Source organism: Lathamus discolor, chromosome 1, assembly GCF_037157495.1.
Source record: "Lathamus discolor isolate bLatDis1 chromosome 1, bLatDis1.hap1, whole genome shotgun sequence".
Taxonomy (NCBI): domain Eukaryota; kingdom Metazoa; phylum Chordata; class Aves; order Psittaciformes; family Psittacidae; genus Lathamus; species Lathamus discolor.
In genome coordinates, this window is record NC_088884.1 from 36,129,452 (window position 1) to 36,154,887 (window position 25,436).

At 44.7% G+C, this 25,436-nt stretch overlaps 2 protein-coding genes across 4 annotated transcripts; one reads left to right on the forward strand and one right to left on the reverse strand.

Moving 5' to 3' along the window:
• The first annotated feature begins 19 nt into the window (after positions 1 to 19).
• DCLRE1C (DNA cross-link repair 1C) lies at positions 20 to 13,192 on the forward strand. Of its 2 annotated transcripts, XM_065667437.1 has the most exons (14): positions 20 to 161; positions 257 to 308; positions 2,021 to 2,105; positions 4,055 to 4,114; positions 5,504 to 5,559; positions 5,906 to 6,007; positions 6,264 to 6,336; positions 6,487 to 6,627; positions 7,155 to 7,256; positions 8,520 to 8,656; positions 8,820 to 8,874; positions 10,180 to 10,268; positions 10,832 to 10,932; positions 11,693 to 13,192. In XM_065667437.1, the coding sequence occupies exons 1-14, from the start codon at positions 53 to 55 to the stop codon at positions 12,637 to 12,639; spliced, it is 2,109 nt and encodes a 702-aa protein (XP_065523509.1). In that variant the 5' UTR covers positions 20 to 52; the 3' UTR covers positions 12,640 to 13,192. The 2 variants fall into 2 exon arrangements, with proteins under 2 accessions (XP_065523509.1, XP_065523513.1); XM_065667441.1 differs by lacking the exons at positions 20 to 161; positions 257 to 308 and adding an exon at positions 2,599 to 2,735 and having other exon boundaries at positions 2,017 to 2,105.
• A 1,099-nt stretch (positions 13,193 to 14,291) lies between these two features.
• Positions 14,292 to 24,341, reverse strand: SUV39H2 (SUV39H2 histone lysine methyltransferase). Of its 2 annotated transcripts, none has more exons than XM_065667463.1 (7): positions 24,264 to 24,341; positions 23,142 to 23,287; positions 21,524 to 22,195; positions 19,615 to 19,761; positions 17,767 to 17,896; positions 17,116 to 17,231; positions 14,292 to 15,158 (listed from the first exon to the last, which is right to left on the reverse strand). In XM_065667463.1, the coding sequence occupies exons 1-6, from the start codon at positions 24,280 to 24,282 to the stop codon at positions 17,122 to 17,124; spliced, it is 1,224 nt and encodes a 407-aa protein (XP_065523535.1). In that variant the 5' UTR covers positions 24,283 to 24,341; the 3' UTR covers positions 14,292 to 15,158; positions 17,116 to 17,121. The 2 variants fall into 2 exon arrangements, with proteins under 2 accessions (XP_065523535.1, XP_065523527.1); XM_065667455.1 differs by lacking the exon at positions 24,264 to 24,341 and adding an exon at positions 23,495 to 23,901.
• Positions 24,342 to 25,436: the final 1,095 nt, after the last annotated feature.

Consider the following 25,436-nt stretch of genomic DNA (forward strand, 5'->3'; position numbering starts at 1 on the left):
GGCTGGAGGCAGGGAGAGGCGGGGCTTCCACGCGGAAGCGGCTTTGGGCGCCATGAGCCGGTTTGGGGGCCGCATGCGTGAGTACCCGGCCGTGTCCATTGACCGCTTCGATCACGACAACCTGTTCGCGCGCGCCTACTTCCTGTCGCACTGCCACAAGGGTGAGCACCGCCCGTCACCATGGCAACCGCACACCCTGCCCGTCCCCCCCCAACCTTCCCTCGCCCGTACTGATGGCTCTGCGCTGTCTCCACAGACCACATGAAGGGGCTGCGGGCGCCCGCCCTGAGGAGGAGGATGGAGAGCAGGTACGGGGGGACTCAGGGGGATGAGGGGAGGACGGGGCCCGCAGGGCTGACTTGCCCTGCCGCAGCCTCAGTGGGTGCCGGCCCGGCCCGGGAGGGTGAGACCCTGAGGGGAGGTGGGTGGGTGAAAGCAAAATGTGAGTAGAATAAGCGAAGGGAACTGTTGTGAATCATAAAGGCATGGAGTCAGAGTGGTTTCTGTTGAAGGGACCTTTAAAGCTCATCCAGTTCTAACCCCTGCCATGGGCAGGGACACCTTCCACCAGAGCAGGTTGCTCCAAGCCCCTGTGTCCAACCTGGCCTTGAACACTGCCAGGGATGGGGCAGCCACAGCTCCTCTGGGCACCCTGTGCCAGCGCCTCAGCACCCTCACAGGGAAGAGCTTCTGCCTAAGAGCTCATCTCAGTCTCCCCTCTGTCAGGTTAAAGCCATTCCCCTTGGCCTGTCCCTACAGGCCCTTGTCCAAAGCCCCTCTCCAGTTTTCTTGTAGCTCCTTTAGGCACTGGAGCTGCCCTAAGGTCTCCTCTCAAGAAGCCTTCTTTTGTCCAGGCTGAACCTGCCCAGCTCTCTCAGCCTGGCTCCAGAGCAGAGCTGCTGCAGCCCTCGCAGAATCTTTATGGTCTCCTCTGGAGTTGCTCCAGCAGCTCCACATCCCTCTTGTGTTGTTGCCCCCGGAGCTGAATGCAGGACTGCAGGGTGGGTCTCACACGAGTGGAATGGAGGAGAATCCCTTCCCTTGACCTGCTGCTCGTGCTGCTGGGGATGCAGGCCAGTTGGTTTTCTGGGCTGGAAATGCATGCTGTTGCCTCTTGCCTAATTTTTCATCCATCAGAACCCCCAAGTCCTTCTCCTCAGGGCTGCTCTCAATCCATTCATCCCCCAGTCTCTATTGATACTGGTCATTGTCCTGGGTCATGTTGAACTTCATGAGGATCCCTACTATTATTCCCTGGAAGTCGGTCAGTCTGTGGAGATAGCACCGTGCCTGTGCTGTGCACAGAGGAGACCAGCAGTCTATGAGCAAGCACATAGGCAGCAGTTTTGAGGAAGACAGTTATTCCCCTCTGGTCACCACTTTTGAGACTTTTGAGTATGAGGCCAGTCCTGGACAAAAACCAGCGTTGATGTTTTAGAGCAGGTCCACCACACTGATCTGTGGCTGGAGCATTTGATGTGTGAGGAGGGGCTGAGAGCTGGGTGTCTTCAGCCGTAAGAGTAGTAGACAATCAGTGTGTGCAGGCAGGGGTAGAGAAGATGGGGCCATACTCTTCTTGGAGTGTTTAACAGAAGGGACGCCTTTTCGTTTGCATCCTGAGCATGGTCAAATGTGGCAGTGGGCCCAGAGAGGTTGTGGACCAGTTCCTAGGCACTGTTTAGGTTCTTAGTGTAGGTATTGCATATCTTCAAATGCAAGCAGAGTCTGTCTTTGCTCATCAGGTCTCTTTATGCACTGTGCAAAAGGAAGTTTCTGTGTTCTGCTAAATGGTAACTGTCCCAAATGCCTGTTCCAGGGGAGACCAGTGAGGTGCAGGAACCCCATCCCACTTCAGGTTGGAACAGAACAGCTCCTGCAGGCTTACATCTGTAGGCCTCTTTAGATGAGGCCACTATCTGAGCACTGTGTTTGATGTTGTAGGTGCCAGGTGTTGGTGTGTCGTTAGATTGTTCCCTCTACTTTAAAAAACACTCATCTGTGTTTTTTTCTCTCCTTGCAGCTTGAAAGTTAAATTGTACTGCTCCCCTGTAACCAAGGAATTGCTGTTGACTAACTGGAAGTACAGGTTTTGGGAGAATCACATTGTGAGTTGTTTGTTTTTAAATGAAGACTTTCCAAGGAGTGCTTCTAGGAGAGAGGGAGCTTCCCCTCCTCAGGAATGTCTAAATGTTGGTGTTGATACAATGTGGGATTGGTTTATTGGTTTATTGGATTATTATTTAATCTTAATCTTACCTCCACAGAATTTATCCTTTTCTCTCAACTTCAGCTTTAACTGTTTTCCTTTGGTCTTTATATCACTCCCTCATTTTCTTATCTTGCTCATGTCTCTTTGCTCCTGTCCTTAATTTCTCTTTTGCTTCGTTTAAAGTCTCATATTGGTTGGACTATTTGTAAACTTTTAGTTCTATTATTTTCCTGTTGATTTTTGGAAAATGGACTATTTCAAACATGAAAATGTTTTAGTGATGTAAAATCACTAAAGAACTTGATTAGTTTCTTCTATTTCCACTGTTTGAAGCCAAACTTCAGTGGTCATTCTGGGTGTGACTTGTAGTGATTTCCTTCCCTTTGCAGATGCGGGCTTTGAAACTGAACATGTTTCTTTTCACATCTCACTTTTCACATCATCACATAATGTAAGGATTTTGCTGTATCCCCAAGCAAGGACAGGAGGGTTTTCTAGTCAAGTGGAAGGTCAAGAAGGACTTCAGGCAAGCTGAAACTTGTTTTCTTGGGGGAGTTATGGCTCAGAGTTTCCTTAAATAGGTTGTAAGTCTGGGTCTTAAGGGCCGTGTCCAAAGAAACTCATATAAGTGGGACCTGGGAGCTAAGTCTGGGTAAGAAAAAGAGAAGTTTTCTGTTGTAGGTCATAATATAATTGTGAAGCAGAGGGAGGCAGTAACTTGCTGTTATGAAGCCTTGAGAAACTGAAAGATTTAATGACTTAGGGAGGGAGTGAACATGATTTGGGGCTCTGTAAAAAGGACTGAGCATCTCTTGGGCATGTTTGATGGTTGAAGGAGACTTGCCAATTGTTTCACTGCAGTAAGAACTCTCAGAATTGCTGAGCAATATTGAGCATTCAGAATTTAGGTCAGCCTCTGGAGTTCAGTCGGCTTCAGAAACTGTAGGTAATAAAATCAGTATCGATGTTTAAACAAAACAAGTCTTGCCAGTGGTTTGCATTCTTAGGATAAAATATTTTTGGACACACATAATTGATTTGGACCAAGCTCTGAGTTTGACTGGTGATGTGGTTTCTGCTGGAGAAGGCAAATGTTACCACCTTTGTAAAGGATCTGATGGAGCTTCCCAGAAGTTTGGAACATGGTGTCTGGTGTCTTGTGACTCCAGCTAGTGCAGTGAAACCCAAGGTGCTGAAGAGACTGCTCAGCCAAGAGGTTACACCAGAGGAGGGTAATGACAGGAGACTTTTCTTTCACTTTGGCTTCTGATGGGGGAGGAGCCTTCATAGCAGCCTTCATAGCAGCACTAACGTTGCAGAGGGCCACAGAGCACGTAGGGTGCAGGACTCAGCAGAGGATATGGTAAAACAGGGGATCAGTTGTGGTCTACAGGTCAGTCACCCCTATGCAAACACAGAATACGTGCTGTGTGTGATTTGTGGGCTCTGCTTCTGGGGATAGGGGGCAGTGAGGGGAAGTGCTGTAGCACAGACACGGGTCCTGGTGAGATCCACTGGTGAGCTCTGGGACTGGGCTTTGTAGTCACCCAAAAATAAGGCTTACAAGAAATGAGAGCTGTTGCTGTTAGACCAACACACTCTAATTTTAGCTTGCACACCTTGATTGAGGTATCTCCATTTCATTTTTAGAAAACTTTTAGGAAACTTACTGTTTTCCACTGGAAATGGAAATTCATGACTTACTACAGGAAAATGAGCTCAATTTTACAGGCTTAGCTTTAGCTGCAGTGAGTGCTAAAGATGTCTACATAATGACTACAAAGCCATAAGCATGAAACTAAATGTTCAGTAAATACTGTAATGGATTTTTTCCTTTTGTTACAGGTTGCGCTGGAAGTTGAAACCCCAACTCAGATTTCTTTGGTAGATGAAGCAACTGGTGAGGTATGTTACACAAAAAGCAGATCCATGTATTTGTAATGGGCAGTAATACTGTTCACATGAGCATTGGAAACAGATCTCACTGTCACATCCCAAGTGGACAAGCTGTTTTGAAGTGTATGTTCCACTTCTCTCCAAGATGTGCAGCCACGTGAATTCTTCTTGTCTGCTTTCTTCTTACTATCATAGCATTTCTTGGGGTAGTGCCTTCCCAGGGTATGAGTGATCTCCAAATTACCTGTTGTAATGTAATTGTTATCCGTGGCAGTGTTCAAGGCCAGGTTGGAGACAGCCTTCGGTGATGCCCGTGGCAGGGGGTTGGAACTGGATGAGCTTTAAGGTCCCTTCCAACCCAAACCATTCTATGATTCTATTGCTCTTGTAATATTTTCACTTTGTATTTCCTGGCTTATTTTAACAAGCTTTAAGCACAGGACTTAAAGGTCTCATAGAGCATCTCCAGGCGAAGTGTATCCTAAGATATCTCCATGATACTGGTGGATGACAAGCTGGACATGTATGACAATGTGCGCTCACAGCCCAGAAAGCCAACTGTGTGCTGGGCTGCATCCCCAACAGCATGAGCAGCAGGCTGAGGGAGATGATTCTCCCCCTCTACTCCTCTCCCATGAGATTCCCCTGCAGTCCTGTGTCCAGCTCTGGCGACAACAGCACAAGAGGGATGTGGAGCTGTTGGAGCGAGTCCAGAGGAGGCCATGAAAATGCTGCAAGGGCTGGAGCAGCTCTGCTCTGGAGCCAGGCTGAGAGAGCTGGGCTGGTTCAGCCTGGAGAAGAGAAGGCTCCTTAAGGGGAGACTTTAGAGCAGCTCCAGTGCCTAAAGGGGCTGACAAGAACGACGGGGACAATTGTTTTAACAGAGCTTGTTGTGGTAGACAAGGGGGAATGGCTTTAACCTAAAAGAGGGGTGATTTAGACTAGGGAAAACAAAGATATATTTTTATGCGGAGGGTGATGAAACAGTGGCACAGGGTGCCCAGAGAGTTGGTAGATGCCCCATCACTGGGAGCATTCAAGGTCAGATTCGATGGCTATCTGGGCAACCTGGAAATGTCCTTGCTCATCTCAGGGGGGGCTGGATTAGATGATTTTCAAAGATCCCTTCCAATCCAAACCATTCTATGATTCATGAACCAAGGAGTTAGGTCTTTTTCCTGTCTTGCTTTTATGAGTATCATGCCGTACTCAGTCATCTCTCCCGGCATGACAAGATGGTTGTTGCTCTTCAGGAGTTGCTGGAATGTGAAGAGAGTCTTCATTCAAAAGCAGTGCTACAAGCAGCTGTGGGCAGTAATGCATCGCTTTCACTGCGGCAGTGAAAGTACTCATAGTATTTATTACAGTGTGAAAGTAATGCCAACCCATCTCTTCCAGAAAGAAGATGTAGAGGTGACGCTCCTACCAGCTGGTCACTGTCCAGGATCAGTCATGTACGTCCTTTCAATACTCTAAATGTCTCTGCTGAGAAATCTGTCCTAAAAAGCAGGTGCCAGGCTTCCTGGTGCAGATCCTTGGGGTAGATTCCTTTGGCTACAACAAGCAGCTGGGCTGCCCTCATGAAATCTGTGAGGCTTTGATCCTGTTTTCCAAGTTCTTTTCCAGACACAGAGTCTGAATGATTTGATTTATCTGAAATCACTCTAGGACCAAATTGAGCCCAGTATTTCTGTTGTATCCACATGAGCCACATAGGCTGCCCTAAGCAAGGTAACAGATGAACATGTGGCACTTCCTGCTTTATGCTGTTGAGTTTGACCAGAGTGTTTGTGTGTGCAGGTTTTTGTTCGAAGGTGAAAATGGCACTGTGCTGTACACAGGGGATTTCAGGCTCGCCAAAGGAGAAGCAGCCAGGATGGAGCTTTTGCATTCAGGGACCAGGTGAGACTTCAGCTATTCATGGGATTTAGGGAGAATAAAAGATCACACAGGCATGGACTATTCAGGAATAACGGACTTGCTTTCCCTCATTTTTTTTTAATTATCAATTTAATATATTTGCAGTGCAGTTACAAGCCTCTTTTGTCTTGTTCTTTGTAACAGAGGAAGAATTGCCTCCTTTTGAAGAGGGAGGCAAGTGGTATGTCTTAGTCCTGTGATACAATGCTCATTCTGATACTGCATTTCTGTCTTTCAGAGTAAAAGACATCCAGAGTGTGTATTTGGATACTACTTTCTGTGATCCCAAGTTTTACCGTATACCAAGCCGAGTAAGTCTAAATAAGCTGTGAGAGGAAAGGTCCTTAAAGCTGCTAATTTCATTACCCATGCCTTTGATAGCCAAGTCCTGCAAGGCAGTGCTATTTTCCATTACCAGAGTATCTTCAAAGATGATTCACAACCTTTTTTAAACCCTTCAGGAGGAATGTTTAAAGGGGATCTTGGAGTTAGTGCGAAGCTGGATTTCCCTGACTCGCAACCATGTTGTGTGGCTGAACTGCAAAGCTGCTTATGGATATGAATATTTATTCATAAACCTCAGTGAGGAACTTGGGGTCAAGGTAACTTTTCTATCATTGTTGCTTTAGAACAGATCCTCAGTGGCCAGTCATGAGCTGGAAGTGGCTATTCAGAGGACTGCTCCTTGTGAAAGATGCTCCTACTTTTGTTAACTTCGCTTAAGCTAGGGCTGTGCTCAAAATGAGTCAACTGCTTGATTCAGTCTGGAACATCTGGAGTCTCCAGGGAGAAGTTAATTCCCAGTTGTCAAGCTCAGTGCTTCTATCTCCCGCTTTTATCTTGTGAATGATAAAAGCCTTCTCATTTACATATGACATTAATAGTTGGCAGATATATTCTGACTTTGATGCATATTCATCCCTCTTGAGCAGAGGAGGAATGTTCTGCTTGGTCTAGATGTCCAAATTACTTTGGGCTGACACTTCTCTGCTTGGATATTATAGTGGGTAGTAGTTGCTTAAATGCCTGCCAGCATTTGTTCGAAGCAGAACCACCTCTGTACAGTTACTCCAGCTGTGGCCTGGCAAACACACTGAGTTAACTAAGAGTAAACTCTGCGTTTCTCTAGGTGCACATGAACAAACTTGATATGTTCAGAAACATGCCAGAAATCCTCTACCATGTTACTACAGATCAACACACTCAGATTCACGCCTGCCGACATCCCCCGGTGGGTATTGTTATACAGATCCTCTGCTAACTTTGCTGTGAAAGACAGGTTATGGGTGCTAATGTTTTGGTGCTTTTGAAGAGTTAATGGTGACTTAATGTAAAGAACAGTAAGCACTTTAAAAAGGTGGGGGTAGAATATATTAGCTGGTGCTACAATTGTATTTGAAACTTAAAAGATGCATTTTTAAATGAAGTAAGACAAGTGGCAGATCAGATCCCATTTAAATATTAAAAGTAGTTTAGATGGTGCTTCCTGCAGCCACATAATGTGCTTGAAGTGTGGAGCCTTTCCTTTGCAGAATGGCTGTCAAGCTGAAGGTTCCAGCTTGGAGGAATGCAGGTAGAACTAGAGATGGCATTTTAGGACACTGGTGTTTCTGATTGATTTACTTTGTTGGCTGCACTTTAGTATCATAGAACCACAGAATAGTTTGGATTGGTAGGGACCTTCAAGCTCATCCAGTTCCAAGCCCCTGCCACAGGCAGGGACACCTTCCACTAGAGCAGGTTGCTCCAAGCCCCTGTGTCCAACCTGGCCTTGAACACTGCCAGGGATGGGGCAGCCACAGCTTCTCTGGGCACCCTGTGCCAGCGCCTCAGCACCCTCACAGGGAAGAATTTCTTCCTAATATCCAATCTCAATCTCCTCTCTGGCAGGTTAAAGCCATTCTCCTTGGCCTGTCCCTACAGGCCCTTGTCCAAAGCCCCTCTCCAGTTTTCTTGTAGCCCCTTTAGGCACTGGAGCTGCTCTAAGGTCTCCCCTTAAGGAGCCTTCTCTTGTCCAGGCTGAACCAGCCCAGCTCTCTCAGCCTGGCTCCAGAGCAGAGCTGCTGCAGCCCTCGCAGCATCTTTATGGTCTCCTCTGGAGTTGCTCCAGCAGCTCCACGTCCCTCTTGTGTTGTTGCCCCAGAGCTGGATCAGGACTTCAGGGTGGGTCTCACCAGAGCACAGCAGAGGGGGAGAATCCCCTCCCTCGACCTGGTTGCTGCTCATGCTGCTGGGAATGCAGCCCCGGATACCCCGGATTGGTTTCTGGACTGAAGCGCACACTGCCGGTTCATGTTGAGTTTCTCATTGACCAAAACCCCCAGGTCCTTTTCCTGAGGGGTGCTCTGATTCCAGCTGTTGAAGTACGAAGCAACAGCAGTGTTTCAAAGGAGTTGGAAGGGAGATGCAAATTTGGTCTGTCTGGATACTAAATTTCCTCAATTACTGGAGGAAAAATATAGGATTACACTTAATTTAATATGGCATTCTACAGGATGATGACTGCTTTCGATGGAATAGGCTGCCTTGTGGGATGACATGCCAAAATGGAACCCCCTTGCACTTAATCATCATCAAACCCTCCACTATGTGGTTTGGAGAAAGGATCAAGAAAACCAATGTAATAGTGAGGTGAGCATTCGGGCCATATAGAAACCTGTTGTTTCAGGTGCATATATTGCCTGAGGCTTGTGTAACTGAATCTAAAAATGACTTTATAAGAGTAGGTGATGTTTGCCTGTTGGCTGAGGATGAAGAGCAGTCACCTAATTTTTGTGCCTCCTCTGTTTTTTAGGACTGGGGAGAGTACCTACAGAGCTTGTTTCTCTTTCCACTCTTCATACAGCGAGGTTTGTATATTTGTTGTGTTGAGTATAGACTGGTTAAAACAATTCAAGGAGTTTGGATTGTTTTGGAGTAGATGACATGACTTATCAACAACAAAGCATCTTTTCAGTCATGAGACATAAGGGGATAGGAAGTTCTGTATACTGAAGACACAAGTTTGTTTCAGTATAGCTGCAGAAGAGCAGGATGAGGTAGGGCAGGATTATAAGCCTATGTTTTTTTTCTCTTGAAGTATAGGTTACTGCTACAACTGTTTTGGCTCTTTCTATCCTAGATTATTGCATAACTATGCAGTGCTTGAAGTTTGGAATTTTGCTTTACAATACATTGTTTATCTGCTGTGACTCAGTTCTGGATGGTTTTTCCTTCTTTCCCCTGCCCACACATTTTCTGACATCATAGCTGCCACTGTTAGTCCTCTTTCTGTGTTAAACACTAAAAGGAGACTGGTCATGGCAGCATCCTCTCCAGCGTCAAACATTCATTTGACATGACTTGATCCAGTTCTTAAAATACTTTTCTCTCCTAAGAAGCTGAATTGAATCTGGACAATTGACCTGTCACAAAGCCTTGCACATCCAAAATGGAGATAATTCAGAGCCCTGGAAACCAGGAAGGCAGTCCTGGTTTTAAGATCCTGTAGTACATACAACATGGCAGCATATGGGGGTAATGTATTGTAAGAAACTCCTACCTCCATGAGCAAAACCAGATGGGTCCTACTGGTCTGTATAGATAGGAGTGTAACCTGCAACAGTGTTTTCAGTGCACAGCACTGATAAAGCCTCAGCTCATGGGGAGTGCTCCAAAACTGACACAATTCCTTAAGGAATTTACTATCTGGAGAGAATCTAGAAGACAACAGAGTAAGGCTTAGAAAAAGTGATGGGTTTCATCATGATGAGCTTTTATAGTGAACTGAAGGGAAACTTTTCCAAGTCTTTGAAGAAGGGAGTACCTGATCCACACAAGCAGGGATTTGAAATCCAGTAAGAAAAATGCAGGCCTGGAAAGATCCACCAGCAAGGACCACATTCCCTAGGAGCAGGTCTGTTCAGCCTTTTCTTTCAGAGATAGTGGTGGTCTCTGTTGCTGTTGATGATATATGGTCCTTTCAGACCTGTCCTCTTGTTATGGAGCTATCTGCTTGGATAGAGTTTGGCTCATGGGTCATATTGGTCTTTACATGAGACAACGGTTGGTACTTGTTTTGAGTGTGCTTTGATCCGTGCTGCCATAAAGTGCAATTACAACTGTTGATGTTACATATTAAATTATTAAACTTCTGCTTCTTTTCTGGAATTTAGATTAAGGATTTCCTGAGCTATATCCAGCCTGTGAATGTGTATCCCAATGTGCTGCCAGTGGGTGGGACAGAAGAGAAAGTTATGGAACTGTAAGTGACAAGTGGCTGCTGGATAGAGGTGACTGATCTCTGTTCTTGTAAGGACAGCTCTCCCGAGCCCCAGCCTTTCCTGCAGGCCCCAGCCTTTTGCTTGTCTGATCGTTCAGATATTATGTGAAGAACACTTGTATGTTGTGCTAAGTCTGAGAGTCTGTGTTCCATGCACTACTCATATCCATGTAGAGGCTTTCCTGTTGTTAAACTGCATTCGGGTGGAATCTGAATGCCCGTTCATCTCAGTGTATCCTGTGACCTGTTTCTATTTGTCATTGCTACTTTTCAGAAGTTTCCTTTAAAGAGGGTTTCTTTTGGGTCTTGAACTCCTGTTCCCTGTATGGTGTCACAGAGGCCTGTTCTCTTGTGCTGCTACACGTTGGCAGCTTAGAAAGCGCTCGTATGGAGCAGAGGAGCAGTGGTGTTGCTCAGTTTGAACCAAAATGAAGATGGTCCTTTTCCTCCTTAATAAAAAAGGAGACACTCAGATCAAGTTTAAAGATTTAACCTTCGTCCTGAAAGTATCTGCTGAATCTCATTGCTGTTCTCATTCACCTCAGGTTAAAGCCATTATGCAGGTCGTACAGGAGAAACGCAGAACCGAGGTACAAGCCCTTAGGAACACTGAAGAGAGCCTGCAAGAGAGACTTATCTGATACAGGTAAAGCTTCTGCTGGTGCTGCTGTGCCTTAAATGAAAGTCTGAGATTAAGCAGAGGTGGCACAAGCTGTGGTGTTCACCAAGGCCTGTCCATAGTAAAGCTAGAAAGGAGAAACATAAATTAACCTAGGTCTTAGGAGGGTGAGAGAGGACTAGTTGTGTAGAAACGCGCTTGTTTGCCATCCCAAGATGTACTAACTGCTCAATAGCCCTTTTTTTGCTGGAAGAGATCCACAGTCCTAGACCAGCCTTAGTAAAGCTTTTTCCAACTTGTGTCACCTGCTGTGTCTTGGAGGACAGGGTGTATCACTGGAATTGTTCTTCCTCATTCTCTCACACTGCTTTTTAGCACCTAGTAGCTTTTTTAACTTATTGTGGTCAGTGGATGCTGCACGTAGCTTCTGGAGAAGTCACTTAGGAACCAGAAGGCAGTTTTGGGCCTGCTGGGTTCTCTTTGGCTATTGCTGAAGCACCAAGCACTCAGCACCCTGCAAGGGTGATGTTGTCCTGGCAAAACACATCAGAGGCTTGAATAAATGTGTCTGCCAGGGCGACACGTGAGCTGCTGCTGGCAATGAGCAGCTTTCTGTTAAGGTGCTGGGCAAGACATGGCAAAGCAAACACTGTCAGTCATGTTCTGCTGGGTCTTCATCTGGGACAAAGAAAATAACTTTCTCCTCTTTATACTAAATGAATTTTTGTTAAAACTCTGGTCTCAACAAAGTTTTAGTGTTTTTCTTCCCCTGTTCATTTCTTGGCAGATGAAGATGATCTCTTTGATTCAGAACTAACTGCTGCAAGGCCTAAGATTCCAAAACATCAGAGAGGAGAGAGCAGGCCCTCCAGCACAGCACAGTCTGAAAACACTGGAGGAAACAATGATGAGAGCACAGAAAGTTACAGAACGACTACAACTTACACCTCGCTCAAAGTAGACTTCATGGACTGCGAGGAATCAAATGATGATGATGAAGAAGAATCTGAAAACAATACAGCTGAAGTTCTTTCCCAGGAGCCAGATGCCACTTCCACATCAAACTTCAATGGGGTAACCAGTGACCAACAGGAGTCCACCAGTGATGTCCCTCGCTGGGACACGTTCTTTAAGTGTGATAGACTAGAAGAAACCTCTGACATTGAGGACAACTTCCCCACCTCAGCAGATGCCGGTGGCTCCCAGTCACTCTTCAGTGATTCGGATGGTGTCAGTGACTCAACACACATCTCCTCCCAAAACTCTTCCCAGTCAACACACATATCAGAGCAGGGCAGCCAGGGCTGGGACAGCCAAATGGACACAGTGCTCATTACCACCCAAGAGAGGAACGCCTTGGACATGGGCAGAGGTGGGAGCAGGACAGTTGCTGTATCACAGGACACCACCAAATACACTCCACTTGACAACAGCTCATGCAAGCCATTGACTGAGAATAGATCTTGTGCCCATGATGTTGCCTGTGACTTGAAAAGCAAAGACACTGAGAAAGATGCAGATGCTGGCACCACTCGTGTTGGAGATGGGGTGGTGGAAATAAGTGACAACTCCAGGACAACAGATCTGGAGCCGAGGAGGGACTCCCAGAGCTCCTCTGACTTTGAGATTCCCTTGACTCCTGATGCTGAAGTGCCTCAGCCAGAAAAACTGCGCTGTTTGTATAAGAAGCTGGCAGCAGGTGAAAACATAGTCTGTGAGAAGAGAGTCTCCTGAAGACACGTGGAACAGATCACGTAATGGTAACAAATGCTGAAGTTTATTAAACCCGGACTTGTTTTTCTCTTTCATGCTGGTTACTGTCTGCAGCTGTGCTGGTTTAGGCAATGCTTTCAGGAATCTCTTACTGTCAGAACTCAGAAGCTGCAGCCTGTGTAACTCTTGTTCCTTCCATGAACTACTGAGAAGGTGGTACTCCTGGGAGGGACCTGAAAGCCTTCCATCTCCTGAGCTTCAGTTCTCTGGAACTGCAAGCAGACAAAAGATGGACCAGACAAAACTAAAGGTTAAACACTGGATGAAGTTCTGTGTTTATCATGAGCTCTAAGAGTTTGCCTTTGAGATACAAGTGATCTCAGGTTTTAATGAAATGCCACATTTTTAACTGTAGGAATACATCATCTTTCAGGTATGACCACACAAACTATGCAATAGTTGCACTTGGAATTTAAACTGAGTTTTCACTGCAATTGTTTTTAACAGTGGTTGCAAAACAGGTCAGAGAATTACTGAGAAGTGGGTTTTTTAATAAAATGGTTATTTTCCAGCAGTCTGTTTACACTGAGGAGCATTGTCATCCCCCTGAAGTCCTGAATGAGGTGATTGATACACACTGGTTTAAACCTAACTTATTGCAACTTGTCCACCATTCCTCTGTGTTCTGGGTTGTTCTGAGTTGTTCAGAATGACTTACAAATAAACCTGGGTGGTTCCACAGCCACTGGCAGCAGCCTGCTCCAAGGCCGATACACAGCAACAGAAGGTAACCTGTCATCCTCGCCAGGCTGTTGGGTTACTTCAGGCTCTTGTGTCACCAGATTTCACCTCCTCTACAACATTCTGCTGACTTCACTGAATTCAGACGTGTTCAGGTTTGGTTTTTAAATCAAGACAATCAACTCTCTCCATGCATGAGTGCCATTGTAACTAACTGCTGGAATTCTGGATGTCTGAATTGGAAACGTCATTCAGGTTTGTGTTAAACTGCAGGGCCAACAACAATACCAGAACAGCAAAAGTCATGTAAATTAAAGCCATGAGGTTTCCCATCCATGTGGTTTTAAGTCCCAAAGAATTAAACAGACTTTTAGTATGACAGGTCTTTCCCTGTCTTCAGTCTTTCTCCTATCTATCTCACCAGCAGTGTTCTAATATGGGGAAAGGCAACCCAAGAAAAATTGCTGTCATGTCTGTATTGTCTTATGGACATTCCAGTCCATGTGCTGCTCCACTGGCCCCTCACCTACTGGGATTTGTTAACATTCATTTCCAAACAGTCTATCAATCATTTTTATTATCAAGGTTGACTGAGTGAACCTGCTGCTGCAATAACCTCCAGGAATAAAGTCCTGTAGAGCAGAACTTCTTCCATTGGCTTCTCTCTGTATGGAAGTTCAAGGCTGCATTTACAGTGTGCTTAAATGTAGAGTAACAAGTCAATTGTGTAGGTTTATACCAGTTCTTACCTACCACAAACTGAATAGGAAACACATCACTTCCTCACCATTGCTCTTCTACAGTCCTTACAGTGCTAGATGACTTAGGTACAGGAATTAAGAGGTTGTAGCCTTAAATCCTGCTGTTCCAGCTCACTGTGACAGGTTAAGATTATTTGTTTTTTTTGTGGTTAAGAATGACAACAACAAGAGAAAAACTAAATTCAATTTATTTTATCAAAACCTAGAGGAAGATAGCAATACTAGAGATCACACATCCTGAAAAGAAAATGTTCCTGAGCTTACAAACTGCATATTCTAATGCACACAGTCCTAACCCACACATTAGAAAGAACCAAAAGATTGACTTCTGAGATTAAATAAATAGACAAGAGCTTTTCTTATGGTGATCTGGCAGCTTTAGATTTGCTACCAAAAACCCACCCAAAATTAAAATGAAAGCCAACAGAAGAGCAGTGAGAGGTGAGCTCACAGGTGACCAGCCTCCAAGAGGTACATCTACACACCTGAGCTGGCAGCCCTGCTGATGCTTGCAGACCACAAAGCAGAACAAGGACAGAAGCTTGGCTGGTTTAAGCTCCTTAAAAGAGTGAAAATAGCTTTTTCTTCTTCTCCAATTTGGCAATTTTCCCCCCAAAAACCTCCTAACAACAGTAGGAGGAGTTTTAAAAGTGACACAGTGTCCTGTTAAGCTCATTCACTGATGGCAATCTGAATGCTCTGGGAATATCTGAGTACAAAATACTGTTCAAGGCTCTAAAGCAGGAAACTGGATATGTGGGCTCACTTTAAATAAATACAAACTGCTGTTACCTCCTAGATATAAATTAAGGAGCCTTTATTTATTACACAAGAGGTAACAGAACCTCGGGGAACAGCAGCGATAATCCAGCGCTGGTGGTAACACGCTTTCCTTGGACAAGGCAGCCACTGAACTCATGTACAACTACTACGAAGTTCATCTCCATCCTGTTCCAACAGGGAAGGCTGCAGACAGCAGTGGATTAAGGAGCTGGAGATTGCGGATTCCATCCATGTGGAATGCGTCGCTCCATTGGGCTACATGCAAGAGAAAACAGTAACAACTCCAAATGATATAAGATCATCTCGAGTTTGCTGACATTAAAGCTCCACATTTCACTTAAACTTTATATATATATATATACATATATATATATACACATATATATATATATATATATTAAATGAAATGGTTAGGGATGTGGCATGATAAAAACTGACTGCATTCAGCACTGATCCAAGTGCATGGATACAGGTGAGCCTGGTACCATCAAATCCTTCTCATTTCTAAGCCAAATTTCTCCTAGTCATTAAACAGATAAAGTTTCTATTTCAATGCACATCTCTTTGTATTGTAGACTACAAAACTGACACAGCACTTCAGTGGCCCACACTCTTCACCCCAACCAAAGCTGATTTTGGCCAGTAGTGTGTAAAATTCCCCTGTCTGCCAAAGAGCCGGATCAATTGTGCTTCTTAGTGAACAACCAACATGCTTTCTGTTTTGGAGTGCTAGTAACTAACGTGACATTTAAGGCATTTTCTAACAAATGAAGTAAATAGTTCTATGCTGGGTACTTGACTTCATTCACCTGAGCCAACAGCCATGCACCTTATAAAGGTGATGAGCTGACCTATGATACATAGCATCCACTGATGGAGCAACGTTATTCCGCCTGACCCTATCAACATGATTTGTAAGCAATGTGCAAGTTTAACAAGCTTTTAATCCATGAGAATAAAGCACTTAGATCATCCCTGGCTTTAACTCTCCTCATAACCTACCTCAACTGCTCTTTGTGTTCATGAAGCCAAGCAAAACTTTGCATACATTATGAATAAATCAAGACGACTTTAAGATGATCAGAAAAAAAACCCATAAAAGTCATATAGCTGAAGAACAGTACATTTCTCAGCCTTTACATTCAAGAACATCTTACAAATGTCTACAGCAAATGGGTAAACTCACCCCTAGTCTAACTTCACTGAAGTTAACATTTTTGCAACAAGAAAATACAGGCCTAGTATCTTAGAAGTCTGTCACTAGATAAAAAATAGTCACAGTATGTAAAAATTTAATCAAAACCAGTTGTGGATACGAATGAACTCCCAGGGTATTTGTGCACCTAAGGGATAACTGAGCACATCAGCTTTGTTAAGACAATGGGCTTCTCTCCCTATTGTGTTATCTATTGCCAAAACGTAGCCAGTAATTTATTTCAACAAGGACTGCTAAGAGCCAGCTTGTGTTACTACCCATAGTCCAGTGCTCACAAACTCCCTGTAGAGCTGCAGAGCTACAGCGTCCTACCTAAACATCAGAATGTAACAACTGAAGAAACGCCTATGTGTAAAAATTCTAAATAACAGAATGTCACCTAAAAAACATTCAAGACCTTCATCTTACATCTGGAATCTGCTCAGACCAATCGCCTGACTTGTACTGAGTTCAATGGCACTTTACAGTTTGTGCTCCTGTGAAGCTTCACTCAGACACAGTCTGATGGCTGCTGCCCTTAATCCTCCACCTCAGTACTGTAAATGTTATTGCTGATCTCATGAAGCTTTTCCTTATACAACAAAAGCAGCAAAAGAAGTGTCAGCTATAAGTTAGGATTCAAGTCAAATGCCTCCAGACTTCTCACAGTAACATCACTTCATCCTGCTGACATCGGCTCCCCATCGGCCTACGGCTGTGAGCTCACACTCCAGTATTCCAATGAAGGTATATTTTCAAGAGGTTTCTCAGCACACATGTTCCTGCTTCCTAAAGAACAGTGCTAGAAAAGAGAATTTTTAATCCCCGTTGTCAGTTTTCTATTTGCCTGAAACACTGCATCTCTTTTTGGCCAATGCCATTTCAATTACAAACATAATGCCTTTCATTCACTGTACTTATTTACACTGGATGTAAGAACACTTGAATATATGTGTGAAAGAAGAGTCTTCTTAGAACACGTTGTAAAAAGAACAAAGTATTTATGACTTTGGATACCCGGACTCAGTTGAGATATCCTCTACAACACACAGCTCCACATTTACACACAGTTCTGATCCTCTTTCTGGATGGGCTAAGACCATCAGCAGAGTCTGAAGTCAGATCTATTGAACCTGCAACACAGATAAACACAAATCAGGAAGTTCTGAAAGACAGACAGAAGTCAGCTTTGGATTGTACTTCTTCCAGCCTGAACTGCACCATAGGACCTACATCCCCAACCCAGGCCTACAGGCATCAGAATCCAGAGAGAAACCTATGGTGCCTTAGACAACTCAGCTGTTCCTACTGTCTCTGTAACTAGCAGATTACTTAATAGTTTAAGTGAAATATCAATGTAAATAAAGGAAAGGGTTTTTTAATGGTAGCCTAACCATTGCTTTGAGCATTCCTATAATTTGCCTTACACACATCCTGACCACAGCCCCTTGCTGTGAGCTAGCAGTGCTGAAGGAGCCAAAAGCTAAAGCTCCTGGGTACAATCTTGTCTGCATGTCAGACTGTATGCAGACAATCTGCATACAATGACATACGATGGCTGCTCTACAATCTTAGGGAGATGCACTAAAATACTATTATCAGTCAAGCTGCAACAAAGGCCACCACTGTCCCAAACCTCCTGCAAGAACAGCATTAAAGCCTGCAGACCTTTCATCTGGTAGTCAAAGGTTAACTCTTCTCCAGCCTTGATAGTTCGCGTAGAAAACAGTGCTATTCGAGGAAGACGCAAGTCGAGGTTATCGATGAACACGTTGAAGACTTGAAGGTTTGGGTCACACTGTAAGGCAAAAATTGATGTGATTTTTGTTAGCAAAAACACAGACTGGGTTTCAATCAAGTGCTTAAGTAAACCATGGTCATAGGAAAGGAAGGACTGGTTCTGCTCTCAGCAATAGAAGTCTGAAGTAAGTTATGTTCTGAAATCAACAAATCACATTCTTGAAATAGCATTGAAGGAGAACACTCACAGCTGAGAGGCAAATCCTCTCAAGAAGGCCCTTACACAGCATGCAGACTACATGCAACAGCTTATTAAAAAAATCCCAAATGAAGATACCTTCAAAAGATGACAAAAAAAGGTGACAAAGAGAACAATTAAAGCTCCATTTAGAGATCAGTATTTACCTACAAAACCCATAAAAAGGATTAAAGTTGGCAGAAAAGAAAAAACAATCTCTTGTTTCAAGCACCACACACTCCCTATCTGTATTTAGCTTTAAATATTGCTTCCAGGCCAGAAATAGTATTTTCATGCATGAATTTCTGCCTTCAATTGTTTGGCTTCTGAATTATGTGCCGTGGGCTACACGGCAGGAGGAGGATAAAGGACACTAAGCAGGAACTAGAAACCACTTCATTATTTTCTCTGGATTAAGTGTCAAAAATCAGCAGTCACTGAGACAATTTGTTAAACCCTGCATGCTTCTTTAACAGTCAAATATATCTCACATTAAAGAATCAGAAGTGAAGTTTGACATTTTACAATTAGAATGAGAACACTTCACTCCCATTTCCAAAAGTGAAAAGCAACTGTCTGTACCTAAAACTCTTCTTCACCCTTCTCCCTGGCAATTCCCTGCATGAAATACAAACACCATTAGCTCACAGTTTTGAAGATGTGAATTTACTGTATTTGTAGAACACTGACTGCATAGCTCACAAACATTATGCTGGTGAGAAATAATACATTTTTTAGTTCAGGGATGTTTACAAATGCAGCTGACCCTTCTTGCTTTAGGTACTTCAGTTAAACACAAAACACTACAAAAATGCCCTGTTTAAAATTTACTTTAGAGTTCTCTGGCAAGTTTAAATTTAGGACGAAAAAAGGTACCTACAGAGAAGAAATATCAATGAGTCATAGAATCACTAAGTTGGAAAGGACCTTTAAGATCATGAAGTCCAACCATTACCTCCGCACTGCCAAGTACACCACTAAACCATGTCACTTAGAGCCTCATCTACGTGGCTTTCTGAACACTTCCAGGGATGGTTATTCCAGCCCTTCCCTGGGAAGCTTGTTCTAATACCTGATTATGAAAGCATATGAATTTTCTTTTTTCTCCTCTACCAATGTCTGAAGGATGAAATTCAGCATAATCCCCTTCTCCTGCCTGCTACAGAATAATGCATCAATTCCTACCATCTTTGATTCTTCTATTAAGTACTTTTATTAAGTTCTTTTAGTTACTTGAAAGAAAACAAAGCCAGACCAACCCCATTTTGGTTGTCTTCAGCGACAACCCCTGTTGTACCAGGTGCCCCCCTCAGGCAGCATCTCATTCCCAGACTTTTGTGGGTACTCTTACTGCCCCCTAAGGCTAAATATTCCTTTCTATTTATCATATCACCTACCGGACCAGACTGTGCTGGTATGAAACAAACTACTTCAGAAACACCGTGCCTATGGTAAGAAAATGCTTAGAGCAGGAGAAGATATTTCTGGCACAATCAGGGTAATTTGCCAGATTCTTAGTATACAAAACAAGGTCTTACGCTGTGATTCACAAAGTGGGACACATTTCCATAGCGAGCTGCATCTACTGTAAATTCATCTGAGTCATAGTCCAAATCAAACAAGTATGTATTTCCCTGGTTGTCATACAGCTGGCCTCGTCTCTCTGCTTCCTCACTTGTAATCACCTTAAAAAGAAAAAAAAGAGAGAGAAAAAACAAAACCTGTATCATATTATTAACTATTACTAAATTAAAACAAGTACCACTGTCAAGTTAGAAAAGTTTTTACTTGGTAAAAGAATCCCACAGTCACTTTTTCATGCTGAAACAGAATTCCATCTCCAACCTGATCTCAACCAAGATGCCCCCCATTGCAGGGGGGTTGGTCCCTTCCAACCCAAACTATTCTATGAATAAAGAATACACACACGCAGCTAAACTGATCCGTGACTGAGGCTCCTCTGGATGTAACTTATCTCCAGCTGATGCAGAGCACTACCTTGTCTAGGGAGAAAAAGATATCAGAACCTTCTATTCAGAGTTTTGATGATGACAGATGTAATCTATTTTTTTTTGCTTGAAATTTCTATAAGTACAATTTTGCCATTAGACCCAGAAAGCCTTGTTTGTTTCATGTAAAATAAAGCTTTAACCTTCTCCCTTTGAACAAAGACCAGCGGGTATCAGTCTTTAACTCAGTCACATTTACAGCCCAGTTTTCATCTCCTCCCTCCCTAGAAGCATCTCTTTCTGCTATTTTTGGCTGCAATGAAAGATCCTGTTCATGACAATTCTGACAGACAAAGCTGAAGCTATGCAATCAGACTAGCACAAGGTGGAAATCCACAAAATCCCCAGAGAACTACAGTCACCTCTGAGAGAAGCAACAACTTAAAAACTCCATCTACAACCTGTTACATTCATTGTGTTGTGAAGCAACATGCACTATTGTTCAGCAAAGAAACTGCAATTTGGCAGCAAGACAGATACAAAATGTGGTGGAATTGAACAAAAAACCCTCCAAAAATCTGACAGATCAGATTTGAAAATTTAGAAGTAGGGAATAAGTAGATTTAAGTGCAAATACACACTTTCCTTTAAGCAACAAAATTACACCATCATCTTTCTGCACTAAGCCCTCAGATTGACCTCTTGCATGTTTGCAAGGTATGAACATGAGAAGTGAGATCTGGGTAAGGAGGGAGGCCAGTTTAAGACCATGAACATTTATATGAAGGGACAGAAGGAATTCCTGAGTCAACCTGGTAGCAAGGCAAATCTGTGGCAGAAATCCCACCAGACTGGATCAGAGAGGCTGCAAGGAGCCCTAAAGCTGAGCAGAAGTTGGACCAGATAAACATAAGGCAGTACAGAATCCCAATAGTAACTTGAGATCAGTCTTTTATAACATTACAGTTCTGTTTGAACTAGGAGGAGATTGAGTAAACAACTAATGTCCACACTACAAGTCTTATTCTTGTTGCTCATCAAAAGTAATCAGTATGTTTGGATATACTACCTTAAAAGTACAGACAAAACAGGAAGGGACTGACATGCTGAGTGGGAAGTTTGGCAATGATGGTGCCTGAGGACAGCAAAAAGTACAGTAATAAGGATGATCAGGGAAGGATAAAGACTATGACTACTGTGAAAGAAAAGGACTTGTTTTTAGAAATACTATTAGGACACATGCCTAAAATAATTCTGTAGTCATATATGGGGTAAGTATTCTCTTTACACTGAACCTTTTACAGCTGCTCTGGAATGGAGGAACACTCTCGACAGTCATCTTGAATGCCTACTTACTCTTATTTCTCTACTTAAAAGTAGACTTACCTGTCATATAGTAGAAGTCAAGAAGTGTTAAAACTGAGAGAAAGCTCATTAAGATTTTCTCCCAACATTTCCTTTACTGTAAATAACTGATCTAGATGAGATAAATACATACCTCTCCAACATACTCCATCACAAAACTGTTGGTTTTAATTTTCTGGAGGGTTTTTACTCCCCAACCACGGCCATTGTTAGTTCTGAAGATGCAAAGAGAATAGGGAGTACCTTTCTGTACTATCCTATTAGGGCAGTCAGGCCCACACCTACAAAAGGAATTGCATTCATAGATGGGCAAGCCAGGCTGGATTTTCAACTTCTTCTGTTTATTGTAAGCCAAAATAAATCCAGCCTCCTTTGGACAGCACTTCTCAGCGGGGCAGTCAGTGCATTCACAGCCAGTCGTTATTCCATTTATCACATTTATTCCCGGAGCAGGTTTATACTCATTAATGTAGTAGAAGTCTAAAGGAGGGCCTTCAAGATCCACAGTGTTTTCTACCAGGATCATTGCTTTATGATTCTTTTTCCTGTTGAGTTCCTCTTTCCATCTCTGAAGTGCTATTCTTTGCTTAGCCTTCTTTACAATGTAATCTGCGACCGCGGGATTCAAAGCTTTAACATGGTTTCTCAATTTCAGCGCTTTGCCTTCTCTCACCCGAGACAAGTATTCATTCTTGTCACTAAGAAAGTTCTGTAAAAGCAATGGGCATTTCAGATTTTTCTGAGGTTCCCATGTATTTGAAGATTCTGGCCATCCTTTCCATTTCACAAGATAGTATTCTGCGCCCTTGAAATACAGAAACAGATACAGGTTTAGCCACGTTTCATTTTGCTGCAGTCCAGCATGAGAGAGTATACAAACACAAGAGCTCTGGAGTTAAGCAGCAGCATGCAGTGCAGATTTGGGGAGAAAAAGAAAAGAAAATCAACTTTTCTGTTTGCACATTAACTTATAGCACAACTTTGGACACTTTACGTATCATCTCTAAGGGCAAAAAAATAAACAGCTGAGATGAACTCTGACTGTTAACAGCATACCTGGAGGAAGCTCATTTGTTAAGGCAGTTAAGTTATGCCAACTTAGTTGTATGACTTGTATGCACAAACAGAACATAGTGGTATCACACACAGAATTATTCCTAAACTTAGAAAAAAACCCTCTAAAATCACTCCTTGCCGTATTAACTGTCCTCCCAAAAGAGTAATCTGTTCAGAACAGATAATATTGTGTATATAATACATTTGGTACTTGTTTTAAAACAGGCTAAATAACTGCTACAAGGCCAAATCCTGAGACTGAATTTCACTGGCACCATGAAGCCATAGGAATCCAGTTGCAGCACATGGCCCTAACTCCTCATCAAACACACTACAACAGGCAAGGGAGGAATACAGACTGTCACCTGCAAATAAAGAAGCATCGTGATACATACCAAGCTATAACCTAAAACCATCAGCATCTTGCTTAACTTCTAGATATGCAAAGGTGAAGCATTTCATACTCTTAACATCTCTGCAGGTTCAGAAAACACAATGCCTTTCCCTCAACATGCCCAAAGCAGCAGTTGTATCACTTTCTGTTTACAGTTCAAAGTTTTACAGATACTTCATTCAACGTCAGCAAAAGCCTTGTCCTCAGAAGCCTGCAGCTTTATGTTAAGAGCAAAGCTACCTTCGCCTTGCTTCTGAATTCCAGCTGAAAGAGTGATCAAATCGGTCTGTGTTTCTCTTACCTCTTCTACCTTGTAGTCACACAAATATTCCACCTCATAACTCTTTAGACTCCTGTTGGTGATTCCAATGGATTTACATGTGAGATTTTCCTTCCTACATAATTCTTGGAGGGTCTCAAGTGAAGCTAGACATGGCACATACCAAGCTACAATAAGAAAATTGGTAGAGAATCCTATTTAATGTCTCGGCTGAATCGAAATCATTACGCCTTACCCCAGAGCCCCCACATTGTCACTGGCGATAGCGCGAGTCTCTTATACAACTACAGCGTCAAACTCAACCCTTCTCTAACGGGTGAAGAAAAACATGTCAGCGGCTCTCTCCCTGAACCTTCATTCTGTCCAGTACTTACATTTACAACGAACAACAAACATTTTGGAGGATACAGACTTCCATGGGTGAAAGCTGCCTTAAGAAACCCAGTCATTTGCCTGCCATTACAGCATCCCGTAACTGAACTACGGCCACGTTCTTCAGTAAACCCGCCAAATATCTGCAGTTACTCAAGTGGAATCAAGCACTTGCGATGCAACCATGGTGACCGGACGAGGCAAAGCAGGGATCCACAGCGCTCTTCCAGAAGGATCCGGCTGCCTGGTCAGCTCGGCGGGTTTAAAGGGACGCGACGGCGACCGTGTCAGCTCCCGGCCAGAGCCCGGGGACCAGCGCCGGGAGGGAATGGAGGGAAGGGGGAGGAAGGAGCGGAGCGGGACCCGGGAGCTGCGGTGCGGCAGGGCCGTGACTGCCACCCCGGGGCTTTCCCGCCTCGGACCCCCCCGCCCCAGCCGCTCACCTCCGGGCGCAGGGGGCGGCGGGCGCCTCTCCCGCGGCCCTAACGCCTCTCCCGTGCTCCCGCCCTCCATATTTACCTCAGGCGCCCCCGCCTCCCCTCAGGGTAGAGCCCCCCGAAAGCGCGGCCGGGCGGCTAAGAGCGGGACGGGGAAAGGGAGGGAGGCGGCAACAGCCCCGAGCTGGGTGAAAGGGGACGGGAACCTGCAGCAGGCCCCCCCCAACCGGCAGAGAAGGAGAGGCCTCCCCTCCCGGCACCGAGGGAAGGAAAGCGGGAGGGAGTCACTCCGGGCCGGGCCGGCCGCCCCCCGCGCCCCCCGCCGCTCCCTCACCTCCTCGCCAGCCCTCCATCCTGGGGAGGGGGAGGGAAGAACACCCCCGCCGCTCCGCTCCGCCCCGCTCCGGAAGGGGGCAAGAGCGCCTCTGCGCGCCTGCGCGGCTCCGCCCCCCGCGCACGCAACGGGTTTTGGCGGCCCCGAAGTGTGAGGGCTGGCGGGGCGGCGGGCGGCCCCGGTGGGTTTGTGCGAGCCCTTTGTTTGCACACCGGAGCGGGTGAGCGGGTTACTCACTCCGCAGGCGGCAAGGGCCGGAGGGGAAAGGAGGCAGGACCGCCCCGGCACTTCCTCTGCTTTGGGAAGCCGCACAAGCTCAACCTCCGTGCCCAGGCTGGTAAGACATGCAGGACGGGCATCTGCAGTAAGGTTAGATCTATGCTATGCAGCATCTGTTGAGGAATAGTGAAATACACGTTCTGCAAATACAAGACAATTTAGGAAGGCTGTAGAGAAACAGGTAATTGAACAGCGGTCTCTTCAACTCCAGATGGGCATCCTTTGCTCTGTTATGTATCCGAGTTTTGTACAACAGAATCATGGACTGGTTTGGGTTGGAAGAGATCTTCAAGCACCAGCCCCCTGCCACGGGCAGGAACACCTTCCACCAGAGCAGGTTGCTCCAAGCCCCTGTGTCCAACCTGGCCTTGAACACTGCCAGGGATGGGGCAGCCACAGCTTCTCTGGGCACCCTGTGCCAGCGCCTCAGCACCCTCACAGGGAAGAGCTTCTGCCTAATGTCTAATCTCAGTCTCCCCTCTGGCAGGTTAAAGCCATTCCCCTTGGCCTGTCCCTACAGGCGCTTGTCCAAAGCCCCTCTCCAGGTTTCCTGGAGCCCCTTTAGGCACTGGAGCTGCTCTAAGGTCTCCTCTCAAGAAGCCTTCTCTTGTCCAGGCTGAACCAGCCCAGCTCTCTCAGCCTGGCTCCATAGCAGAGCTGCTCCAGCCCTCGCAGCATCTTCGTGGCCTCCTCTGGACTCTTGTGCAGGCCCCTACCCTTCTAACATCCCACTTTCAGGGCTGAGCTATTGCCCATTAACTGCACATTAGGCTGAGATCCTCACTTCCCGTAACTTCACTTGCCTGCTCCATCTCTTTATTACCCTCCTACCTAAAATTAAAAAAGCTGCCAACTTATACCCATACCAATATATGCAACATATGGATTAGATCC